The following is an 18,866-nucleotide window of genomic DNA, read 5'->3' as shown; positions in this document are numbered from 1 at the left end:
AGCGACGTCCTCTTTCGATTTCCGGAGCGGGAGCTTCCGCTTCCGGACCGAGCGGCCTGAGGGAGCGGAGGGAGAAGAGTCGTGCGCTGATCCGCGTCGGTGGCCGTGAGGGGCGGGAGGCGCCGCGGCCTCCTCCTCCTCCTCCTCCTCCTCCTCCTGCAGGTACCGCCTTCTGCCGGGAAAGGGGTGACCCTGTCGGGGCGGCGCTTCGGGAAAAGGAGGCCTCCGCCGCCCCGGAAGGCAGCGCTGCTGCTCCTTCGCTGGGGCGGCGCTTGAGAAGAACGAGAACCGCGGCGGCGGCGGCGGCAGCAATAATAAGTCTTGGTTGTGGAAGTGGGGCGGTTAAAAATGCTCCTGCTCTGCCAGGGCTTTCGTGTGGGGAACAGTCGTGCTCTTGAAGCGTTGTAGTTCCTAGTATAGAAATGTTGTTCTTGTTCTGTTTGTTTATATGCCGCCTTTTCCCCAGGCCGGGACTCAGGCGCCTTACCCAAGCCAAAGCAGCACAGATATAATACTGTACAGAAAGCAAAACACCTGTGAAAAGTAACAGTTAAAAAGTTACTGAACCCCAAAACAATATTTTTAAAAATCTATCACAATGTTGTTTTACTGTACATTATTATTATTATTTAGATGCTCTGTGGTTTTAAAACCGGGGTGGTTAACTCCTGAATATTGGGGCAGGGTCCCCCACCCTAATCTTCCTCATCCTGCCCCAGTCTCCACTTGTTTTGGCAGAGGTGGAAATCTCTCATAGAATCATAGAGGGTCATCTAGCCCAGACCCTGCAATGCAGGAATCTCAACACACAGTTCCCAATCCAATTTGAAAGCAATTCCGGATGGACCCTACTTAACTTCGCGCATGTGCTAGCAGTTTTCTTAAAGCACCACTATGAAAAGAAAAATATGGTAAAGGAGAAATGTTGCTGGGGTCTTTGGGGAGATGGCTATTGCCTGCTCATCCAACTCTGGTGATCTGATCAATTGCTGGGTGTGTCTGGTGTGGGCAATGGCACACGCCCACACACACCAGGCAATCTGCAGGCATCAGTTGAAGTGGGTGGTGGCTGGTTTGGAGTGTGGGTGTTCTGTACACATGTTTGTGTGTGCAGGAAGCCTTCCACTGTCATGCAACCCCTGGGGCAGGTACCTTCAACCTTTTAACCCAAATATGCATTTGGGGATCCATTTTTTAATCATAGAAGGGACCCTGAGGGTCATCTAGTCCCCCACCTGCAATTCAGGAATCTTGGCTAAGTCATCCATTTGCAAGCCCACGTGCTAAACCCTGTCCCTGAAGTCTACCCCCCCCCCCGAAACGAGACATGACAGTAATGTATGGGTTTAAATTAGGCCACAACTTTATTGAATTTTAGGTGCAGGAACCTTGGCCTTGGAAGGTATACCTCACAACCCAACGGGCTGAGAATGCGCAGGGCAGTCAGGTGCAGTGGGAGGAGACTGTAAAGCATGAACTTACACAGCTGGCCCTCCCCCTCACCAAAGCCGGGAGTTTGACCTACTTGCCGCCACTCTAGGGCCAGTGACTCCAGTAATCCACACTTTAAGGGGCACTGCAACGCCGGCGGGTGGGGTGCATGAGGATGTCACCCCCATCTCGAAGATAGACTAGGATACCGACCAAGGCCTAAAAACCACCAAAGTTGTGACGAATTGCTATGGGGAAGGCAAAACCTGCCAATGCAGGGAAATTCCTTCCCAGTTCTGAATACTGCAACAATCTTCTGACCATAGCAGCGTCCGCTGACCTAGAAAGCAAGAGGTTAGCCTGCAAAAGAAGACCATGTTATCTTTTTAGGGAGGGTTGGGTGGGTGAATCTGGAAGGAAACCAAATGAGTCCAAAGGGCATCGGCCTTTTTTCCTGGCCCTCACCCCACCCCCAGCGGCAGCCCATTGTCCTGCTGAGATGGGGGCGGGGTGATGGCCACCCTATAGGAAGGTGGGTGGCCCCTGGCCAGGTAAGCCCGTGCAGTTGCAAACCCCGCCCACCTCCTGGGAGGGGGCGAGCAGAAATTGCTCCTGTTGCAACCCACCTTGGATCAGTTGAAGACCAGTACCGTAGAGGGTTGGCTAAAGGTTTCTGCAGCCCTCCACCTAATTTTCCAAATCCAAAGAATTTTAGGTTAGCCACCCCTTTTTAAAAATGATAAAACTCCCACCTTTGTCATTTGAAACTCCACTGGGTTTTTACAGTGTGTGAGTTTCCTTGAGAAAGCTATGCCCAAGAAGGTGTTCCACAAATTATATATTAAAATATTTATTCCTTCTCTTTTATCTGCCTCTTGGGGTAGGGCACAGAGCATAAAAAGAGTTATGTAATATAGTTTTTACACTGCATAATATCAAAGCAGCTGAATGCAGCTAAAAGCAAACAGCAGCAAGTGGGTTCTTTGAGGCCTTAAATTAGTGCAGAAGAAGCTCTGTGACTGAAGTGCTAAACGTATGCAAAAGAAATATAATTACTTACTTTGTATGCTTTTAAATTAGAAAAGCCACAGTACTACCTTTTGGTATTTCCAATTCGACTCCACTGTTAGTCTTTAACATCCCTAACACTATTTTTGCTCCCTGTCTAGGTCATTAATTGTTATGCTGGATTTCCTAGGCTTTTGGTGAAAGTTGCAGCAGTTTCAGATCTGTGGATGGTCAACAACGGTTTTCTGCCCTTCTCATGAGCCATGGCCTACCAGCTCTATAGAAATACCACGCTGGGGAATAGTCTTCAGGAGAGCCTAGATGAGCTCATACAGGTAGACTGTAGACTTTTATGCCCTTGTAAGCCTGAACAGCCCAGTGCTGAACTTACACCAGGGTTATGTTCTGCCCCCCCGGACACATAAGTGGAATGAGCATAAGTGGGGAGCACCCTGCTGTACCTCCACCTCACAAGGAGATTTTCCTCAGAGCCCAAAGGGAGTACCCTCTTCAGGATCCTGGAATGCTCATGAGCCAGAGGTGTAACAGAGCTTTGTTGAGGCTCTCCAGGTCTCTCCCACACTTCCAGATTTCTGGCACTGTACATGACTTGAACGCACGTAAATGGTGGGATGCTTGTACAAGCCACAACAGATATTCAAAATATGATTGAATAAAATGTAACATAGTGTTTATTTGCTCTTTACTTCCTCCCTCCCAAACCTTGCATCATGTATCACATCAGGGTAATGGTAAGAGGAAATCCACAAAAGAAGATGGTCCTTCTAACTTTTCAGTGCAAACCTAACATTTAAAGTTTAAACTTTTTAAAGTGAAAGCATAAGGCTTGCAATCTAGCAAACTCCGTGCCAGAAATCAAATGCTTATTTGCTAGTCTGGAAAAACTGAAGATGGGCAGGATACCCATGCTAAGACACACACAGACCTGACTGAAATATGTTAAGAGGGTAGCTAATTTTTGTATTGGTGTTCAGGTAAATATGGAAAATCGTTGGGACTGTACTGGTTAGAATTTAACAAGGGAATTTTCTATCTGTTGTTAGAATTGTGAAAGCATAATTTTTTGATAACTTTTGCTCAGGCCTTTTTAATTGGATTGGTGTAACTGAGAACAGCCGCAAATTTAATTTAATTGTCAGTCTGCTCTGTTATTAGGGTTGTGTTGTTTAGATAGTGATTTAACATTTTTGTTTAAAGTGTTGTATGATTTTATTGTTGCTATGTTGTCCATTGTGTCCTACCCTAGGATCATTGATTTGGTGGAGGGCAGGCTAGAAATTGAAATAATAAATTAATAAAGGAGTTTTATAGTGGTGATTACAATGTTTCTATGTAATCAGAACTGTTGTAACTTAAGATTTTGGAGAGATGAGCTTGTATTCAATATTGAATGTAATTTATCCTCAAAGCTGAATGTTTTTATTTTTCCTCTCTATTTTAGTCTCAGCAGATCACCCCCCAGCTTGCCCTTCAAGTGCTACTTCAATTTGACAAAGCTATCAATTCTGCATTGGCACAACGGGTCAGAAACAGAGTCAATTTCAGGGTAAGAAAGCTAAATGCTAATGAAGAGTAGCTAATGGCTTCTACCATTTACAGTAACCTTTGCTGACTTAAAATGGGTACAGACTTCTTTTGACTCCAACTTGCAATGTCTTCCTCTGAAGCAAGTTTTTTTAAAAAAATAATGTTAGGAATCAGCAAAAATGTGAACTCAGAAGAATATATACTTTGATGTTCCAATGCAGTGCAAAACTGGAGGAGGCACCTTGGTTATTTTTTCTATATGTTGACATTATTTTTTCCTGATTTTTTAAAAATGTGGTTTAGTGTTTCATGTGAGCCATCTTGGAAGGATTTATAAAAGGTGAAATATATGATATGGAAAGAAACCAGCATATGGACTTCGTGTCCTGAAAGGTGGATATAAATCATTATAACAAATTAGTTATAAAATGTTGGTGGCAGGACATGCAGCAGTAATACAAAATTTCAAATAACTGGGTTAGTTATATGCCCAAGGGCTGGACTGTGCATTTAAGGGGGGGGGGGTCTAATTGTACTTCTCAGTCTGGCATTTGGCTGTTCTAATTCTCTCCTTTATTCTGTGTGGGTGTTTTCTTCTTCTTCTTTAAGCCTACCACAAGGTGGCACAAGAAGCACACCCTTCAGAATTACTCTGAGGCACATGGGTGGCACAAAATACGAGTGAAACAATTCCAAAGAAGTTTTTCTTGAAGTTACTTAGATGTTCTTTTCTCTCTCTCTTCCTTCCCTGTTCGCTCCTGAAGGGCTCCCTGAACACATACAGATTTTGTGACAACGTTTGGACATTTGTACTGAATGATGTTGAATTCAGAGAGGTCACTGAGCTTGTGAAAGTGGATAAAGTGAAAATAGTAGCCTGTGATGGAAAAAGTAAGTTCTGGAATGTGATGTGTGTGAAGATGCTGAGATCAAGTGGCAGAGTAGCAATAGATTTTTTTTTTATATTGCACAAGAATTACAGCTGTTGGCAAACCCATGAGTCTTTGATGAGAAAATTTTGCACAAAGCATATGAAGGCTTCTTCTCCCTCCCCTTAAAGTATCCTAAAATACATTTGACCCATTGTTTGGTGGTGGTGCCACCCCAGTCATGAAACTTCCTTTCCTTGGTAGCACAGTACGTGATGAAAATTTACTGACTCTCCTAACCATTCAGAGACTATGTTTGGTTTAATTTCAGTTATTTCAGCCTCTAAACTTCTTATTTCACACATGTTGTTTTTGTTTTACTGTTGGTTTTTGATTGTATTTTGACTCTCTTTGATAGTTTTATTTTGATGTAAGCTTCTTTTGGGGTCATTTTTGAGTAGAAGTGTTACATTAGAATGCAAGATAAAATAAGACCTGGCTATTCTGGTTCTTGAATTGAGCTTTTCAAATGAGAGAGTTCCTCTGTCACCTGCCCTGCAAGTCTCAATTAAAATGGGATTTTCTACCAGGGCAGGATTTTATGAAGAAAGGATGTGTTTGGGTTTTAACCTGATAAAAAGTGGCAAATGCATCTTGGTTGCTATTGTGTTTATATCCCACTAGTTTTTATTTCGTACAAGTTATGTACCGCTTGACTGTAGAAAACCTCAAAGCAGTGTACAAGCTATAACTTCGCAGCCAAGATTGGCTTACAATTAAAGCCATCACAAGGGGTACTAAACATTAGAGATGTGTGTGTAGCTCTTTCTTTTGGCCTCTGGCAGCTGGTGTAATAGTCCATCCAGCTCTAGATTTTTCCCTCCAGAAGAAGGTGGCAAAAGTATCTGCAGGTGGGGCAGGGGGTTGGCTGATGGTCAAAGTGCCAGGCCACAGACAACACCTCATCATTTCATTAGGGAAATGCCCTTTAGCCACAATGGGTATTTGTTGTGTAATTGCTGTGTGTGTCTAACACTGTTTGGAAGCAGAATTTTAAGTGTTTACACTGCACTGCAGCAAATAAAGGATGTGTTGCCTGCCTATGAAGGCCTGAAAGCCAACTGGCTTGGGGCAATGGATTTCTAGAGTCTCTATGGGGAAAGGCCATAGCTCAGCAGTAGAACATCTGCTTTGAATGCAAAAGATCCTAAGCACACAGCATCCTAATCCACAGCCCCTCCAGTTAGGCCTGGGGATATCCCATCTGAAACTTTAGCACTATCTGCTGCTATACAGTGTAGACCAGGAACCTGTGGCCCTCCTCGTGGCCATGCTGTTTGGGGCTGATGGAAGGTGGAGTCCAACAACCATAGGCTCCCCATCCCTGCTATAGACGATGCTCAGCTTGGTGGACCAATGGTCTGAATTGGTATAAGGTAGCTTCCTGTTTAACTCAACCCTTTATTCAGTACGTCAAGAGTTAGAATCTCTTTATTTTTTAGAGGAAGGACCCTAGAGTAGAACAGGGGTAGACGACATGGTTCCTGCTAAGTGTTGTTGGACTCCAACCCTCACCAGCCCCAGCCAGCATGGCCATAGTCAGGGATTATGGGACCCATAGTCCAAAATATCTGGAGGGCAACACATTGCCTGTGCCTGGACTAGGGCATATGCTTTGTATGCAGAAGATCCCAGGTTCAGTCCCAGCATCTCCAGGTGTGGGAGAGAGAAAACCCCTGTCTGCCATGTTCTTTTTAAAGCAGGAGTGGGAAACCTCAGGCCCTATATAGCCCTTGGGACTCTCCCTAAGCCACACCTCTCAGCAGCCATTCTCCAAGCCCTTCTGGGGTACTTTTGCCTGCCTGGAATATGTCATTGAAGTGTGACAATGCCTCTTACTTGCCTGGATGGAGAAATGGGTGTATGGGTGTAGAAATATCTCCACTTCTGCATGGATGGAATGTGACATATTGTACAGAGGAGAAGCTTCCATGCATTGCTCCACCTACATGTGTTTCTGGCCCCACCCACTACTGGTATGTGCTGCCCACCCCACCCCAGAAAGCTTCCCTTCCCCTGTATTAAAGTCAGTGAAGCAGGAGCTGACTAAAAAGTTGGCACCCTTGTATCTTAACAGCATTGCCTCTTGAAGGATCTTCTTACTTACAGACTTATGTGCCTTCTTTTTTATATATTTTTTTAAAAAAATCAGTCTTCCTTCGGCACATAAATGCAATTTTTGTAACTTGCTGGTGTAGTGTTAGGTCCAGCACCGAGGGCCTTCTGGTGGTTCCCTCACTGCGAGAAGCCAAGTTACAGGGAACCAGGCAGAGGGCCTTCTCGGTAGTGGTGCCCTCCCTGTGGAACGCCCTCCCACCAGATGTCAAAGAGAACAACAACTACCAGACTTTTAGAAGACATCTGAAGGCAGCCCTGTTTAGGGAAGCTTTTAATGTTTGATGTACCACAGTAATTTAATATTTTTTTTTGAAGCCGCCCAGAGTGGCTGGGGAAGCCCAGCCAGATGGGCGGGGTATAAATAATAAATTATTATTATTATTATTATTATTATTATTATTATTATTATTAGGTACTGGAGAGTTTCAGAAGGGTGCAGTCAACAGCCCTAGAGATAATGAGAGTGAGCCACTGTTACTGATTGCAGTGTTTCCTCTCTAACTGCCTTCTGTTCAAAACTGGCTCAATCCATATGAAAAACCTGGTCTATGAAGTTTGTATACAGCTCCCCATACAACTTACACCAGAACCTCAGCAGGAAGGGTTTCTAGGTCAGTGGTAAAGTGTATGCTTTGCTTAAGGAATGCCCCAGGTTCAGTTCTTGGCATCTCAGCCTGACTCTCTGAATTTTTTTGCAACTGGCAAGACACCTGGAAAGGTGCCAAGCACATGCAACAATTCTTAGATATATGGCTCAATGGCCCAACTCTTAGGATAAGGTTTAGAATGAAATCAGTGAAAAGAATTCAGTAATGTAAAAATTAGGCACAAATCTCTTAGTTTCATTCAGGATTCACGGAAGCCTTGTGGAGCTAACAAAGGTTGGAGAGCTGCTCATAGAATTTGTGAGATCTCATTTTGGACTTGGAGTTGTCTTTAACAGCAGTGTCCTGTTTTAAATTGCCTTCTTCTCACTTCCAGATACTGGTTCCAATGCTGCAGAGTGAAGAGGAAGATGGATCCCTGTGCCAGCAATGTCTTTAAGAGGCTGAAATTCTGAGAGAGGAGGGTGGCCAAAGAATGTGTGGATGACTATTTTAATGATGCAGATATGAGTAATCCATGCTGGAATGCCTTGTGGAACTGTCTTGGCAGAAGCTCTGTAGAGCATCTTTTGAGTTCACCTAAGACATGAAGGCAAAGAATATTGCTTTTTTAAAAAGAGAGAGAGAAACAAAAAACTAAGGATTAAATGTTGTTGCTTTCAAGGTAACTTCTCCAATAAACATTTTATTTAAAACTTTTAGATGAGTGATAAGTAGGCCTGTGTCCTTTTCTTCTGTGAATAGGAACCCCTGGATGGGTTAAAGGAATCTTCTATCTTGTGTATATACAATCAACAATGTACATAATGTCTAAGGATGCCCCAAATTGTAATTAGCTGGGAATCTACACAAATTGAGAACCCTGAAAAAGAGATTAAAAAGTCGGGGGTCATCTTATACGCTGGGTATGGGCGACGCAGAGCGGAGCCCACCCACTGCTGCGGCGGCGGCTCTAAAGCAGTAGCAGCTGGCGGCGGGCTCTGCTCCGCGCCGGGTGGCTTTCTCTCAGCGTGGAGCTGCCCAGCGTATTAGGCGACTGGGCTTATAAGACGAACCCCCAAATTGCAGCTGCCAATTTGGGGGGGGTCATCTAATATGCCCAGTCGCCTAATACGCTGGAATCTACGGTATTCTAGTTCTGTATTTTACCAAAACATATGGTGCAAACAGTTAGGCTTTGCTAGTATAAAAGGGTAACCACCCCCTCCCCTCACAGAAGAAAAGTGTGAAAAGGCAGCACTAATATAAGGAAAGTATGGAATAATAATGCCCGTTGTTTTCAAGCCTTGGAAACCCTGGGAACTATGTACAGTATATGGAAGGCACCCTAGAATTTACCAGTATTTACAACCCTTTAGAAAGAGCCAATTGTGATGTACTTTAAGCCTATGAACAAGCATAAAGTAAGACAGTGCAAAAAGCATGCATAAGCTAAAAACAAATTTGTAGCAAATCTACTCAGACAGTAACAGCAGATAACTGTACTGGCAAATGGCATTCCTCAAAAGTCAAGGAGCTCCGTGCATCCGCTTTGCATGCAAAAGGACCCGGGTTCAGTCTTCAATGGCATCTCCAGTTAACACCAGGGTGGGGAACCTGTGGTCCTTTAGATGTTGTTGGACCACTACAATAATCTCTGACACTATTGGCCATGCTGGCTGGAGCTGATGGGAGGGCACCAAGTTCTCTTGCCTGATCTAGCCCAACCTTCGGTATCCAGCAGTGGCCAGCCTGATGCTTCTAGGAAGCTCACAGCAGATGAAGGTGACAATCATTGCCTGTTGCTTGTTCCCAGAGATACACTGCCCCCATACATGGAGGATCCTCTTAGCCATCATGGCTAATCGCTTAGCAGGCCTACCCTTCCATAGCTCACTTTCCTGTGGCCTTCCAGATGTTGCTGGACTACAACTCCCATAATCTCCTGACCATTGGCTATGCTGGCTGGAGCTGATGGGAGTTGGAATCCCACAACCTCTGCAGGGCGTCAGGTTGTGCAAAGCAGTCTCATAGGTATGCATGTGCTACAGAACTCTCCGCTTGCCAAAGTTTTTTTGGGTTGTGGTGCTTCAGGTGTTGCTGGACTGCTGCTGCCATCATGTCTTACTGTTGGCCAAGCTGGCTGGAGCCCCTTGTTCCTCATCCCAGATGTACAGAACAAGTCTGTGGTCCTGCTCTGTTACTAAGAAAGTTGCTAACTTTTCCCTAACAGGTCAAGGTGCATTCCCTAAGGTACCATATTTTTCAGGTTTGCTTCTCCCTATGGCGGTGATAAGTGATGATCTACCTGTACTGCATTCCATGTACACTACATCATTCACACACCCAAAGCTATAATTGTGGTGGCATAACTTGTACAAAAGTTTGCAGAAATGGTTTGGTATGCTCTTTTTAGTGGGAGTGAACCTAATGCCCTGAAGCCAACAAATATTTCAGATGCATTGACCTTGTTCTGGTCTCCTGCCTTTATGAGCAGCCTTCCTCCTAATTGTGCTGTTGGAGAAATGTGAGCACACACTTCGCTGGATAGAGGCTCAAAACCAGGGCTTCATTTTACTTCTAGAACATTGAGATCTGCCATAACGCGCTGCCATGGAGCAAGTTCTTACTGCTTTTATGTAGATTACAGTGAGAGTTAAGTACTTAATTCATTCCGAAGGTCCGTACTTAACCTGAAACTGTTCTTAACCTGAAGCACCACTTTAGCTAATGGGGCCGCCGCGCTGCCAGAGCACGATTTCTGTTCTTATCCTGAAGCAAAGTTTTTAACCTGAGGTACTATTTCTGGGTTAGCGGAATCTAACCTGAAGCGTATGTAACCCGAGGTACCACTGTACTGGTTTTTAAAAGTTTAGGTAGAAAGTAGCCCTGATTAGGTAGAAAGTAGCCCAGGGACGCTGTGGGTAAAACCTCAGTGCCTAGGACTTGCCAATCGCATGGTCGGCGGTTCGAATCCCCGCGGCGGGGTGAGCTCTCGTCTTTCGGTCCCAGCTCCTGCCCACCTAGCAGTTCGAAAGCACCCTTAAGTGCAAGTAGATAAATAGGTACCGCTTTCTAGCGGGAAGGTAAACGGCGCTTCCGTGTGCTGCGCTGGTGCTGGCTCGCCAGAGCAGCTTTGTCACGCTGGCCACATGACCCGGAAGTATCTCCGGACAGCGCTGGCTCCCAGCCTCTTAAGTGAGATGGGCGCACAACCCTATAGTCGGACACGACTGGCCTGTACGGGCAGGGGTACCTTTACCTTAGCCCTGATTTACCGGGGAGCACATTTTTAAAAAAATGCTTATTCAAGCATTTATAAAAATTGTGAATGGCAAGCAACATCCTAAAAGAGACATTCCCAATTCTCTCACACCCAGTGCATCACTGAAGATGTTGCCAGGGGACACACATATTAAACTAAAAAAGGAGCCCTTTTGCCCCAGAATGCTTCTTTTTACTGAGAGCTGATCTGTTTGTATAAGAACATGAGAACAGCCTGCTGGATCAGGCCAATGGCTCATCTTGTCCAGCATTCCTGTTCTCATAGTGGCCAACTGGATTCCCTTGGCAAACCAGCAAGCAGCACAAGAGCAGTAGCTGTAGAACTGTTTGCTGGTAGATAGTTTAGGCTGACAACCATCTCATGAAATGGGAAGCTTCCTGAGAACTGAAATCTTTTAAGTCTTCTGTCACCATAGTTTAATGCCACAATAGCATCAAACATACTGCTGGTGCCGTAGCCTACATTAACCTGACACCACTGAGTGCCAATTCTATTGTTGTCATTTGGCTCTTGTTCTGTAGAATGTAGCAAAGTGAGCAAACTGCATTCCATGTGTGTGTGTACATGTGGATTGCATTTTTAACACTTTTGTTTCAAAATGACTTTCATTCTGCCCCATCTTACTATTCGGCTGTGTGATGTATGCTTGTGCTACAATCAAAGCTGCTGTGAATACAGTGGTCTGTGACTTGGCTAATTCAGCTTGGTAGAAAACCAGTTAAAAGCTAGTTTCAGTTTTAAAAGAAAACTTCAACAGAGTTTAATCAGCCACCTTGTCCTCTCCCCTGACAAAAATCCCCATTTCCAGGGGACAACGCTGAACTAAATCCACCCTATTTTTAAACTCCTACTCGCTGGAATTGACGTGAGCTCATTAGTTGGGCAACACTTCCTTGTGTTAATCTAACAAGGACTTCTTGATTGAATTCCAAGCATTAGCATCTGGGTGGGGAGGGGAGAAACTAGCTGGGGATATAAATTGGGAGTAACCTCATGAGGGAGCCCAGTCCATTAGCAAGATAGGAGCCACAGCTGAGACAGTGCCTCCATCACAGTGCCAACATCAAGGTAACAACTGCAGTTGGCCCAATGTGCAACAGCTGTGGAAAAGGCAAAGTCAATTTCAGGGATCATTATGAAAGGGACTGAAATAAAATTGTCAGTATCATAATGACTTTGTACAAATCTATGGTGGAAAGGGGCAGCCAAAATGGTCAAAAGGTTGGAGCAAATCCCCTATGAGGTACCATTACAACCTTGGGGGCTTTTTATTTTAGATGGTGAGTAAGGTAGTATGTGATAAAGCTGTACAAAATTACTCATGGTGTGATAGAATGCGGGGTCACCCGGACAAAAGACCCTGGTAGCCTGATGTCATGAAACTGACCAGAGGGGCAGCAACTCAGGACCTAATGTTAAGTGGCATCTAGGATCTGGTGCAAGATATACCGTATTTTTCCATGTCTAAGACAATGTTTTTTGCTAAAAAAAAAAATTAGTCCAAATCTTGGTCACATTTTTAGTTGAAATTTAGTCAAAAAGCTCAACAACTTTGGGTGACCTCCTCCCCCAAAAAAGCTCAAAGTTGTTCTGTTTGTTGTTTAAAATACTGATTTCATAATTTTGGGTTCAAAAAAATATGGGGCATCTTATGCATGGAGGCGTCTTATACACAGAAAAAGTGTTGTTGAGCCAATTGGAAGCACTGACCCTAATGCTATTAAACTAAATGCATGTAAATGGCCAGCTACCAAGAAAATCCAACATGGTCAACATGGTTAATGAGCAGAGCAGAGAAGCTCTTGGAGACAAGGACGCTTCTTTCAATACATTGACGTCTTGTCTAACTGAAGAGGACAAAAAGGAACACAAAAGTACAAGTGTGAAGCGTGCCTAACCCCGAGTTAGATTGCAGCCTATTTCACTGTGTTTTCTCTAGCTCTGTGTTTTTAAGAGCATACTTTTTGATACTATTGTTCCATAAGATTACTTTCTTTGATGGCTATCCTGGGAATTCCCATCAGTGGGAGTTTGTACTGGACTTCCTGTCTTTTTATCTTGCAAAATAAACATTGACTTTTGAGATTAACTGGTTTTTCTGACATCCCATTCACCAATGCGTTCTTCCTGCTTGGCTGACTGTGCTTGCATTGCAACATGCCTGACAGGGAAATCTTAAGAGCTGCTGCGATGAATGGCAGTTTTACATTGCATGAGCTTATGCTGGTGCACTTAGGCAATGCAATTTCACTTCATCGACACAGAGATGTGACTGCTGTGCTTACTTCTGGACAGGGAATCCAAGTGAACCAATGCCAAATACTAAGCCTGTATAATCAGTGTTCTCATCATCACACTCCCGCTAATAGCAAGCTCGGGTAGTTGGGTGCCAACACAACTGGAAACCAAATGGAGCCACCAGAAACATGGAGGAAGTATAACCTGCTCAGTAGCATCCTGAGCTTTGCTATGACATCAAAACAACAAAAAACAGTCCAACAACAGCATGCTCAGTGGTCTCCAGGAGTCATAGGATGTTAGTATCAGTTGGGAATTGGAATCCTAAATAACTGAGGACAGAGTGATTTGGCCTGGGATAGGGCATCTGTGGCCCTTCAGCTGTTGTTGGAGTCTAGTTCACATTGATGCTTTTGAATTATGGTGCTGGAGGAGACTCTTGAGAGTCCCATGGACTGCAAGAAGCTCAAACCTATCCATTCTGAAGGAAATCAGCCCTGAGTGCTCACTGGAAGGACAGATTGTGAAGCTGAGGCTCCAGTACTTTGGCCACCTCATGAGAAGAGAAGACTCCCTGGAAAAGACCCTGATGTTGGGAAAGAAGGAGGGCACAAGGAGAAGGGGATGACAGAGGACGAGATGGTTGGACAGTGTTCTCAAAGCTACCAGCATGACTTTGACCAAACTGTGGGAGGTAGTGGAGGACGGGGTGCCTGGCATGCTCTGGTCCAGGGGGTCACGAAGAGTCGGACACGACTAAACGACTAAACAACAAGTTCACATCAGCCCTGGCTGGGGCTGTTGGGAGCTGGAATCAGCAACATCTAGAGAGCCACAGGTTCCCCCTGCCCACCTTACAGGAGGAGGGTGTGGCTGACAGGCTGGAATGCTGAACCTTAAATATCTAATTAACAAAACCTGAATCTTAAACATCTACAGAACTTGATCCTTAAAAACAAGTTCAGGTCATCAGATCAAAATGGGAGTTTAGTTAAGAGAAATTAAATTAATCACAACTGGAATGAACCACAAGCATTATTTTTAGCCCACCTGTCTGGATACATCCACCCTTAAAGTAGGAGTCTTCAGCCTTTTCAAATCCTTGTTAACACCCAGCCTGCAACAATGGCAACTTCTCTGGAGGAGTACCCATCACACAATGGTAGGCTTTGCAAGTAGAAGGTCCCAGGTTTGTCCCTGGCATCTCCACTCCAGGGGTGCCTCGGCTTTCCCAGGGTTCAGTTTCCTTGGAATGAAGGTAAATGTAGACTGTGGTGTCTTTAGGATGTATGGTTTTAGTTACACATCGTATATACAACCTGAGCACAGTCTGGAGGGGCTCACAGCATTAACACCCAACAAATCTTGCTTCTTTGTTAGGTGTTCAGAGCAGCCTCAAGCCACAGCTTCTGGGTTCAGCAGAGCAGACATTCCTCTCTGTCTTCCAGCAACAGCCAAACTCCCTCACACACAGTCCTCTTGGCCTTTTGTTCTCCAACCTAGGCTGAGCTGGCATCCAGCCAGGGGTGGGGTGGGGAATGGAAATGCCTGCTCCCTTCCTGGAGATCACCACCACTTAGTTGTCACTATGGCAACATAGCTCACTCTTTGAGATGCTGATCAGAGTATTTAAGAGGTCAACCAAGTTCCTTGACAAAGAAACAAGACTGATCAGTTCATCAGGTTTCCTCTTCTAGACTCTACCCTCACAATCACAGGATCACGTTTGGAAGGGAGCCATGGATATCATTCCGACTGATCCCTCCTATAAGTGGATGGATGGATGGATGGGCAGTTCTCTGTGTGTGTGTGTGTGTGTGTGTGTGCGCGCGCGCGCGTGTGCGTGCGTGCACACACACACATCCCATATTTCCATATTCTTTCATTCCTCTCTCTCCTTTCTGTTTTTCTCCTCTCCACCCACCCTGCCCATTTTTATCTTTTTCTTACTTTTCAAAATGGAGAACAACAAATAGTTGGCAAGGCTTCCATGAGGATCCATCTGCAGTGCAGGTGCTGCCCAGCTTCAGACCCCAGCCCACAGGTGTGCCTTGGAGAGAGCCCTGATAAAGCAGCAAGCCAAGGCCAATAATAATAATAATAATTTATTATTTGTACCCCGCCCATCTGGCTGGGTTTCCCCAGCCACTCTGGGCGGCTTCCATAGAAAACCAAAAATACACTAAAATATCACAGATTAAAAACTTCCCTGAACAGGGCTGCCTTAAGATGTCTTCTGAATGTCAGGTAGTTATTTATCGCTTTGACATCCGATGGGAGGGCGTTCCACAGGGCAGGCGCCACTACCGAGAAGGCCCTCTGCCTGGTTCCCTGTAGCTTTGCTTCTCGCAATGAGGGAACCGCCAGAAGGCCCTCGGCGCTGGACCTCAGCATCCAAGGCCAAGGGCTTCTGCTTCATGAGTTAATTAGGCAATTCACTTACATGAACCACAAATTGAAAACTGGGCTGTTACACATTTACTATTAAATTTGCTAGCAATTTTTGTTTTATTCATAGGACGCAGCTGCCACTGCATCTGAATTCTCACAGACAGCCAGAAAGGTGGCCAACCTGACCCACGGCTTTACCACTTCAGTTTGCAGATGGGGGAAGACTCCCCCATACACAAATATTCCTGCCCCAAACAAAACTAGATGTCCTGGAGAAGGGGCCTAGCCCAGTGGCGTAGCATGGGAGGTGCAGGGGGGGCCGGCCGCACTGGGCGCAACATCTAGGGGTTAGGGTTAGGGGCGCAAATCCACGGGTTACGGGGGCGCAAATCCACGGGTTAGGGGGCGCAAATTACTTGCCTTGCCCCGGGTGCTGACAACCCATGCTACGCCACTGGCCTAGCCTAACCTTCTTCCCAGGATCGTGCTAGTTTTCTATGTGTGGGGATGAACTGTTTTGTATGGAGGAGCACTGAGTCATTGTGAGCCCTGACCTACAACTGGAGGTGGCACAGTCATCCCACAGGATGACTACCTCGTCCGTTGTATCATGACTGCACACCGGATCCATTTAGTGGCTCAGTCTTAGCATCCGTAACTAAGCTACTTCGAAGTGCAGACTGAACTGGCTGGTTACCAGCTAAAACAAGCCAAACCCAAATTGAACCTAGACCAAACTATTTTAATACCTGTATATTGAATGCCTGCCAGGTTTTTCTTTTGCTTTCTAATTTCAAGAGTTGGCAGTGCCAGTGCGCAAGCCCATTTTATGCAACCATTTTTGTGTTGTGAGGGACTCAGTGCTAGCTCTGCTAGGTAGAGTGAGGCAGCAGCTGGCTATTGGGAAGTTGTGGCAACATGGCATTGAAGGACAAGGCTGTCTTTGTCATGTGGGACCTGCCAGGCACTCCTTTAGCTAGCCTACTGCCCTCTGATGTGATGAAGGATGCTGCCCCATTGCTGGTGTTGAAGTGAACCTTACCTACCAACTGCTGTCCCCATGGCTTCCATGGGGCGTGGGGGTTGGAGGGGCTGCCATCAGTGGCAGAGTCAATTAATCCTAGTTTTGCACCCATCCTCTTCCCTGCTGAATTCTACAAGGGCAACACTGAGACAAGGGAGAGGAAGCCTCTGGCAGCCCCTGGACTGGTTGTAAATTGGAAGGCAGATAGTTGGGGGCTGGCTGAGGACAGAGGCTGAGGTTGCCCTAACTGGCCAGCCTCCACTGGCAACCTCTTGCCCTCTGCTTCAGGCAACAGAAGGCCTTAGGTGGGTGCTTGAGGTACTTCTCAATGGAAGTAGCAGAACACTTTCCCTCTTAGGGAAGACTTACTGTGTGAGAGCGCACATATTCATAACCAAATGTCTGTGTCTACCGCAGGCGTGCAAAATGTGAATTTAGCCCACTGGTCAAGCCCACCAAGGAACTTGAGAAATGTGTTTTTGCAACATTTGAAAAATGGGAGCTCTTTTGTTCATGTGTTTACTGCATTAGCATCCACCTTTCCTCCCAGGAACACTCTTATTACACTACATGGAGGAAGGCAGGTGTGATTTGACTGTTGAACACCACAGAGGCCGCTATCTAGAGATCCATGACTGGGAACTTCTGGTCCATGTGCCCAATCAGGCCTGCCAGGCCTCCCCACTTGGTCCCCTTGAGACCCTTTTGGTCAAGCCACGTCCTCCAGGCCTACACCCAATTTCAGGTGGGAAGTCAGGGATGGGGCAGGTAAAGCTGTGACTTAGCCAAAAAGGAGATCCACAGACCCTGCAAAGCCCTGCTGCGACTTTTTGCATGCACAGGTGAGCAGCTTAAGATATTGTGAATGCTTGTGGAAAGCGGACGGTGGTGCTTTGAAGCCCCAAATATCAGCTGATTAGCAATTCTTCAAAATTCTGCAACACAGAGTGAAAGCAGGTTGTGGAGGTCAGCAGTAACTGGAAGAGAATGCTCTGTTCTTGATGGGCATTAGCCAAAGGGGCAGGTTACAGTCATACCAAAGCCTGTGAACTGTTTGCCAGTTTCTTTTGGCAATTCAGTCAATGTGCTAATTTAAATAGAGTCCCAAACTGAGATGGGAAACTGCGGCTCTCCAGATGTTATTTATTTCATAAAATTTAGATACCACCTGATTGTAAGAAGAAACCTCAAAACTGACATTCTATATTCTATATTATAATATTATTAATATGCATCACCCTTTTCCCTGACCAGGACTCAAGGCAACTTACAGATAAAATAAGAACAGCTAATTAAAAGAACAAAAATTAAAAACAATTAAACAGTAATAGAATTAAAACTGTGTGTGTAAAAATTATAATAAAAGCAGCACAGCACCAGCCTTTTCACTAAAAGCAGTCAGTTCCCAAAAGCCTGTTGGAAGAAGAAGGTCTTCAGCTGCCAGGGGAAGGACAGCAGGGAGCGGAGCCTGTCTAGTTTCTCTAGGGAGGGTGTTCCAAAAACTGGGAGCAGCCACCAAGAAGGCCCTGTCCTGCATCTCTACCAGGCATGCATGTGAATGTTTTGGGAACGAGGGAAGGGCTCCTCTGAAGATCTCATAACCTGGGCAGGTTCTGACAAGGCAATACGGTCTTGGATCTAAGCTTTATAGGTTATAACCAGCACTTTGAATTGCTCTTGGAGACAGGCCAGTAGCCAGTGAAGCGGCTATAATGGTTTGGCTACAGCTCTTTGAGCCAGCGCTGGGCTCTTCCTTTAACCAGTGCTGATGCGTTGCCCCACCAAAGGTTCTCAGATAATGTTGTTTTCTTTTTCACAGTGAGTTCCTGCCCAAGTGACTTTGCTGGGTGGGAAGGTCAAAGGCATTCCTTTACTTGTATTTAGCACTATTAATAACTGTTTTGGTGCCTGGAGCCATCTGATGATGGGAAGGGAGGGGTTTGCGAGAACCCGGTGTGAGTTCTTCTGAAGAAAGAAGAGATGGAAGAATTACAAGTAGACTCAGGAATCGCGATAGCTAACAAAATAAAATATTTAGGAATTTGGACGACAACAAAAAATATAAACCTGTACAAGGACAACTGTGAGGTGGTATGGAAAGAAATTAAGAAAGATATGGATATATGGAGCAGACTAAAATTGTCATTATTAGGCAGAATCTCTGTGATAAAAATGAATATACTACCTAGACTGTTATTTTTATTTCAAGCAATACCAGTGGTAAAAGGGATAAGACAATTTAAGGATTGGCAAAAAAAATTAGCGAAATTTGTCTGGCAGGGGAAAAGGCCAAGGATAAAAATGAAGAT

General features: G+C 45.2%; 1 protein-coding gene and 1 long non-coding RNA gene across 4 annotated transcripts; one reads left to right on the top strand and one right to left on the bottom strand.

Annotated features, from left to right (window-relative positions):
• Nucleotides 1-43: 43 nt before the first annotated feature.
• Nucleotides 44-8,340, top strand: GTF2A2 (general transcription factor IIA subunit 2). Of its 3 annotated transcripts, none has more exons than XM_083587112.1 (5): nucleotides 44-162; nucleotides 2,630-2,774; nucleotides 3,902-4,006; nucleotides 4,752-4,878; nucleotides 8,016-8,340. In XM_083587112.1, the coding sequence occupies exons 2-5, from the start codon at nucleotides 2,703-2,705 to the stop codon at nucleotides 8,039-8,041; spliced, it is 330 nt and encodes a 109-aa protein (XP_083443238.1). In that variant the 5' UTR covers nucleotides 44-162; nucleotides 2,630-2,702; the 3' UTR covers nucleotides 8,042-8,340. The 3 variants fall into 3 exon arrangements, 2 of the variants coding, with proteins under 2 accessions (XP_083443238.1, XP_083443237.1); XM_083587111.1 differs by having other exon boundaries at nucleotides 50-162; nucleotides 2,601-2,774; XR_014541706.1 differs by lacking the exon at nucleotides 44-162 and having other exon boundaries at nucleotides 2,601-2,774; nucleotides 4,752-7,120; nucleotides 7,447-8,340.
• A 5,771-nt stretch (nucleotides 8,341-14,111) lies between these two features.
• LOC310749793 lies at nucleotides 14,112-18,505 on the bottom strand. Its single transcript, XR_014541789.1, has 2 exons — nucleotides 17,744-18,505; nucleotides 14,112-14,728 (listed from the first exon to the last, which is right to left on the bottom strand). It is a non-coding gene; the product is annotated as an uncharacterized lncRNA (long non-coding RNA).
• Nucleotides 18,506-18,866: the final 361 nt, after the last annotated feature.

The sequence above is a fragment of the Podarcis filfolensis genome, assembly GCF_964270895.1.
Source record: "Podarcis filfolensis genome assembly, chromosome: 14".
Classification (NCBI taxonomy): domain Eukaryota; kingdom Metazoa; phylum Chordata; class Lepidosauria; order Squamata; family Lacertidae; genus Podarcis; species Podarcis filfolensis.
This window is presented reverse-complemented; position numbering and strand designations above follow the sequence as displayed.

Excerpts from the sequence above, each read along its gene's own strand:
- GTF2A2 (XM_083587112.1), top strand. The coding sequence starts at position 2,703 with ATGGCCTACCAGCTCTATAGAAATACCACGCTGGGGAATAGTCTTCAG. Across the intron at positions 2,775-3,901 it reads GCCTAGATGAGCTCATACAG|TCTCAGCAGATCACCCCCCA; the intron begins GTAGACTGTAGA and ends TCTCTATTTTAG. Across the intron at positions 4,879-8,015 it reads AGTAGCCTGTGATGGAAAAA|ATACTGGTTCCAATGCTGCA; the intron begins GTAAGTTCTGGA and ends TCTCACTTCCAG.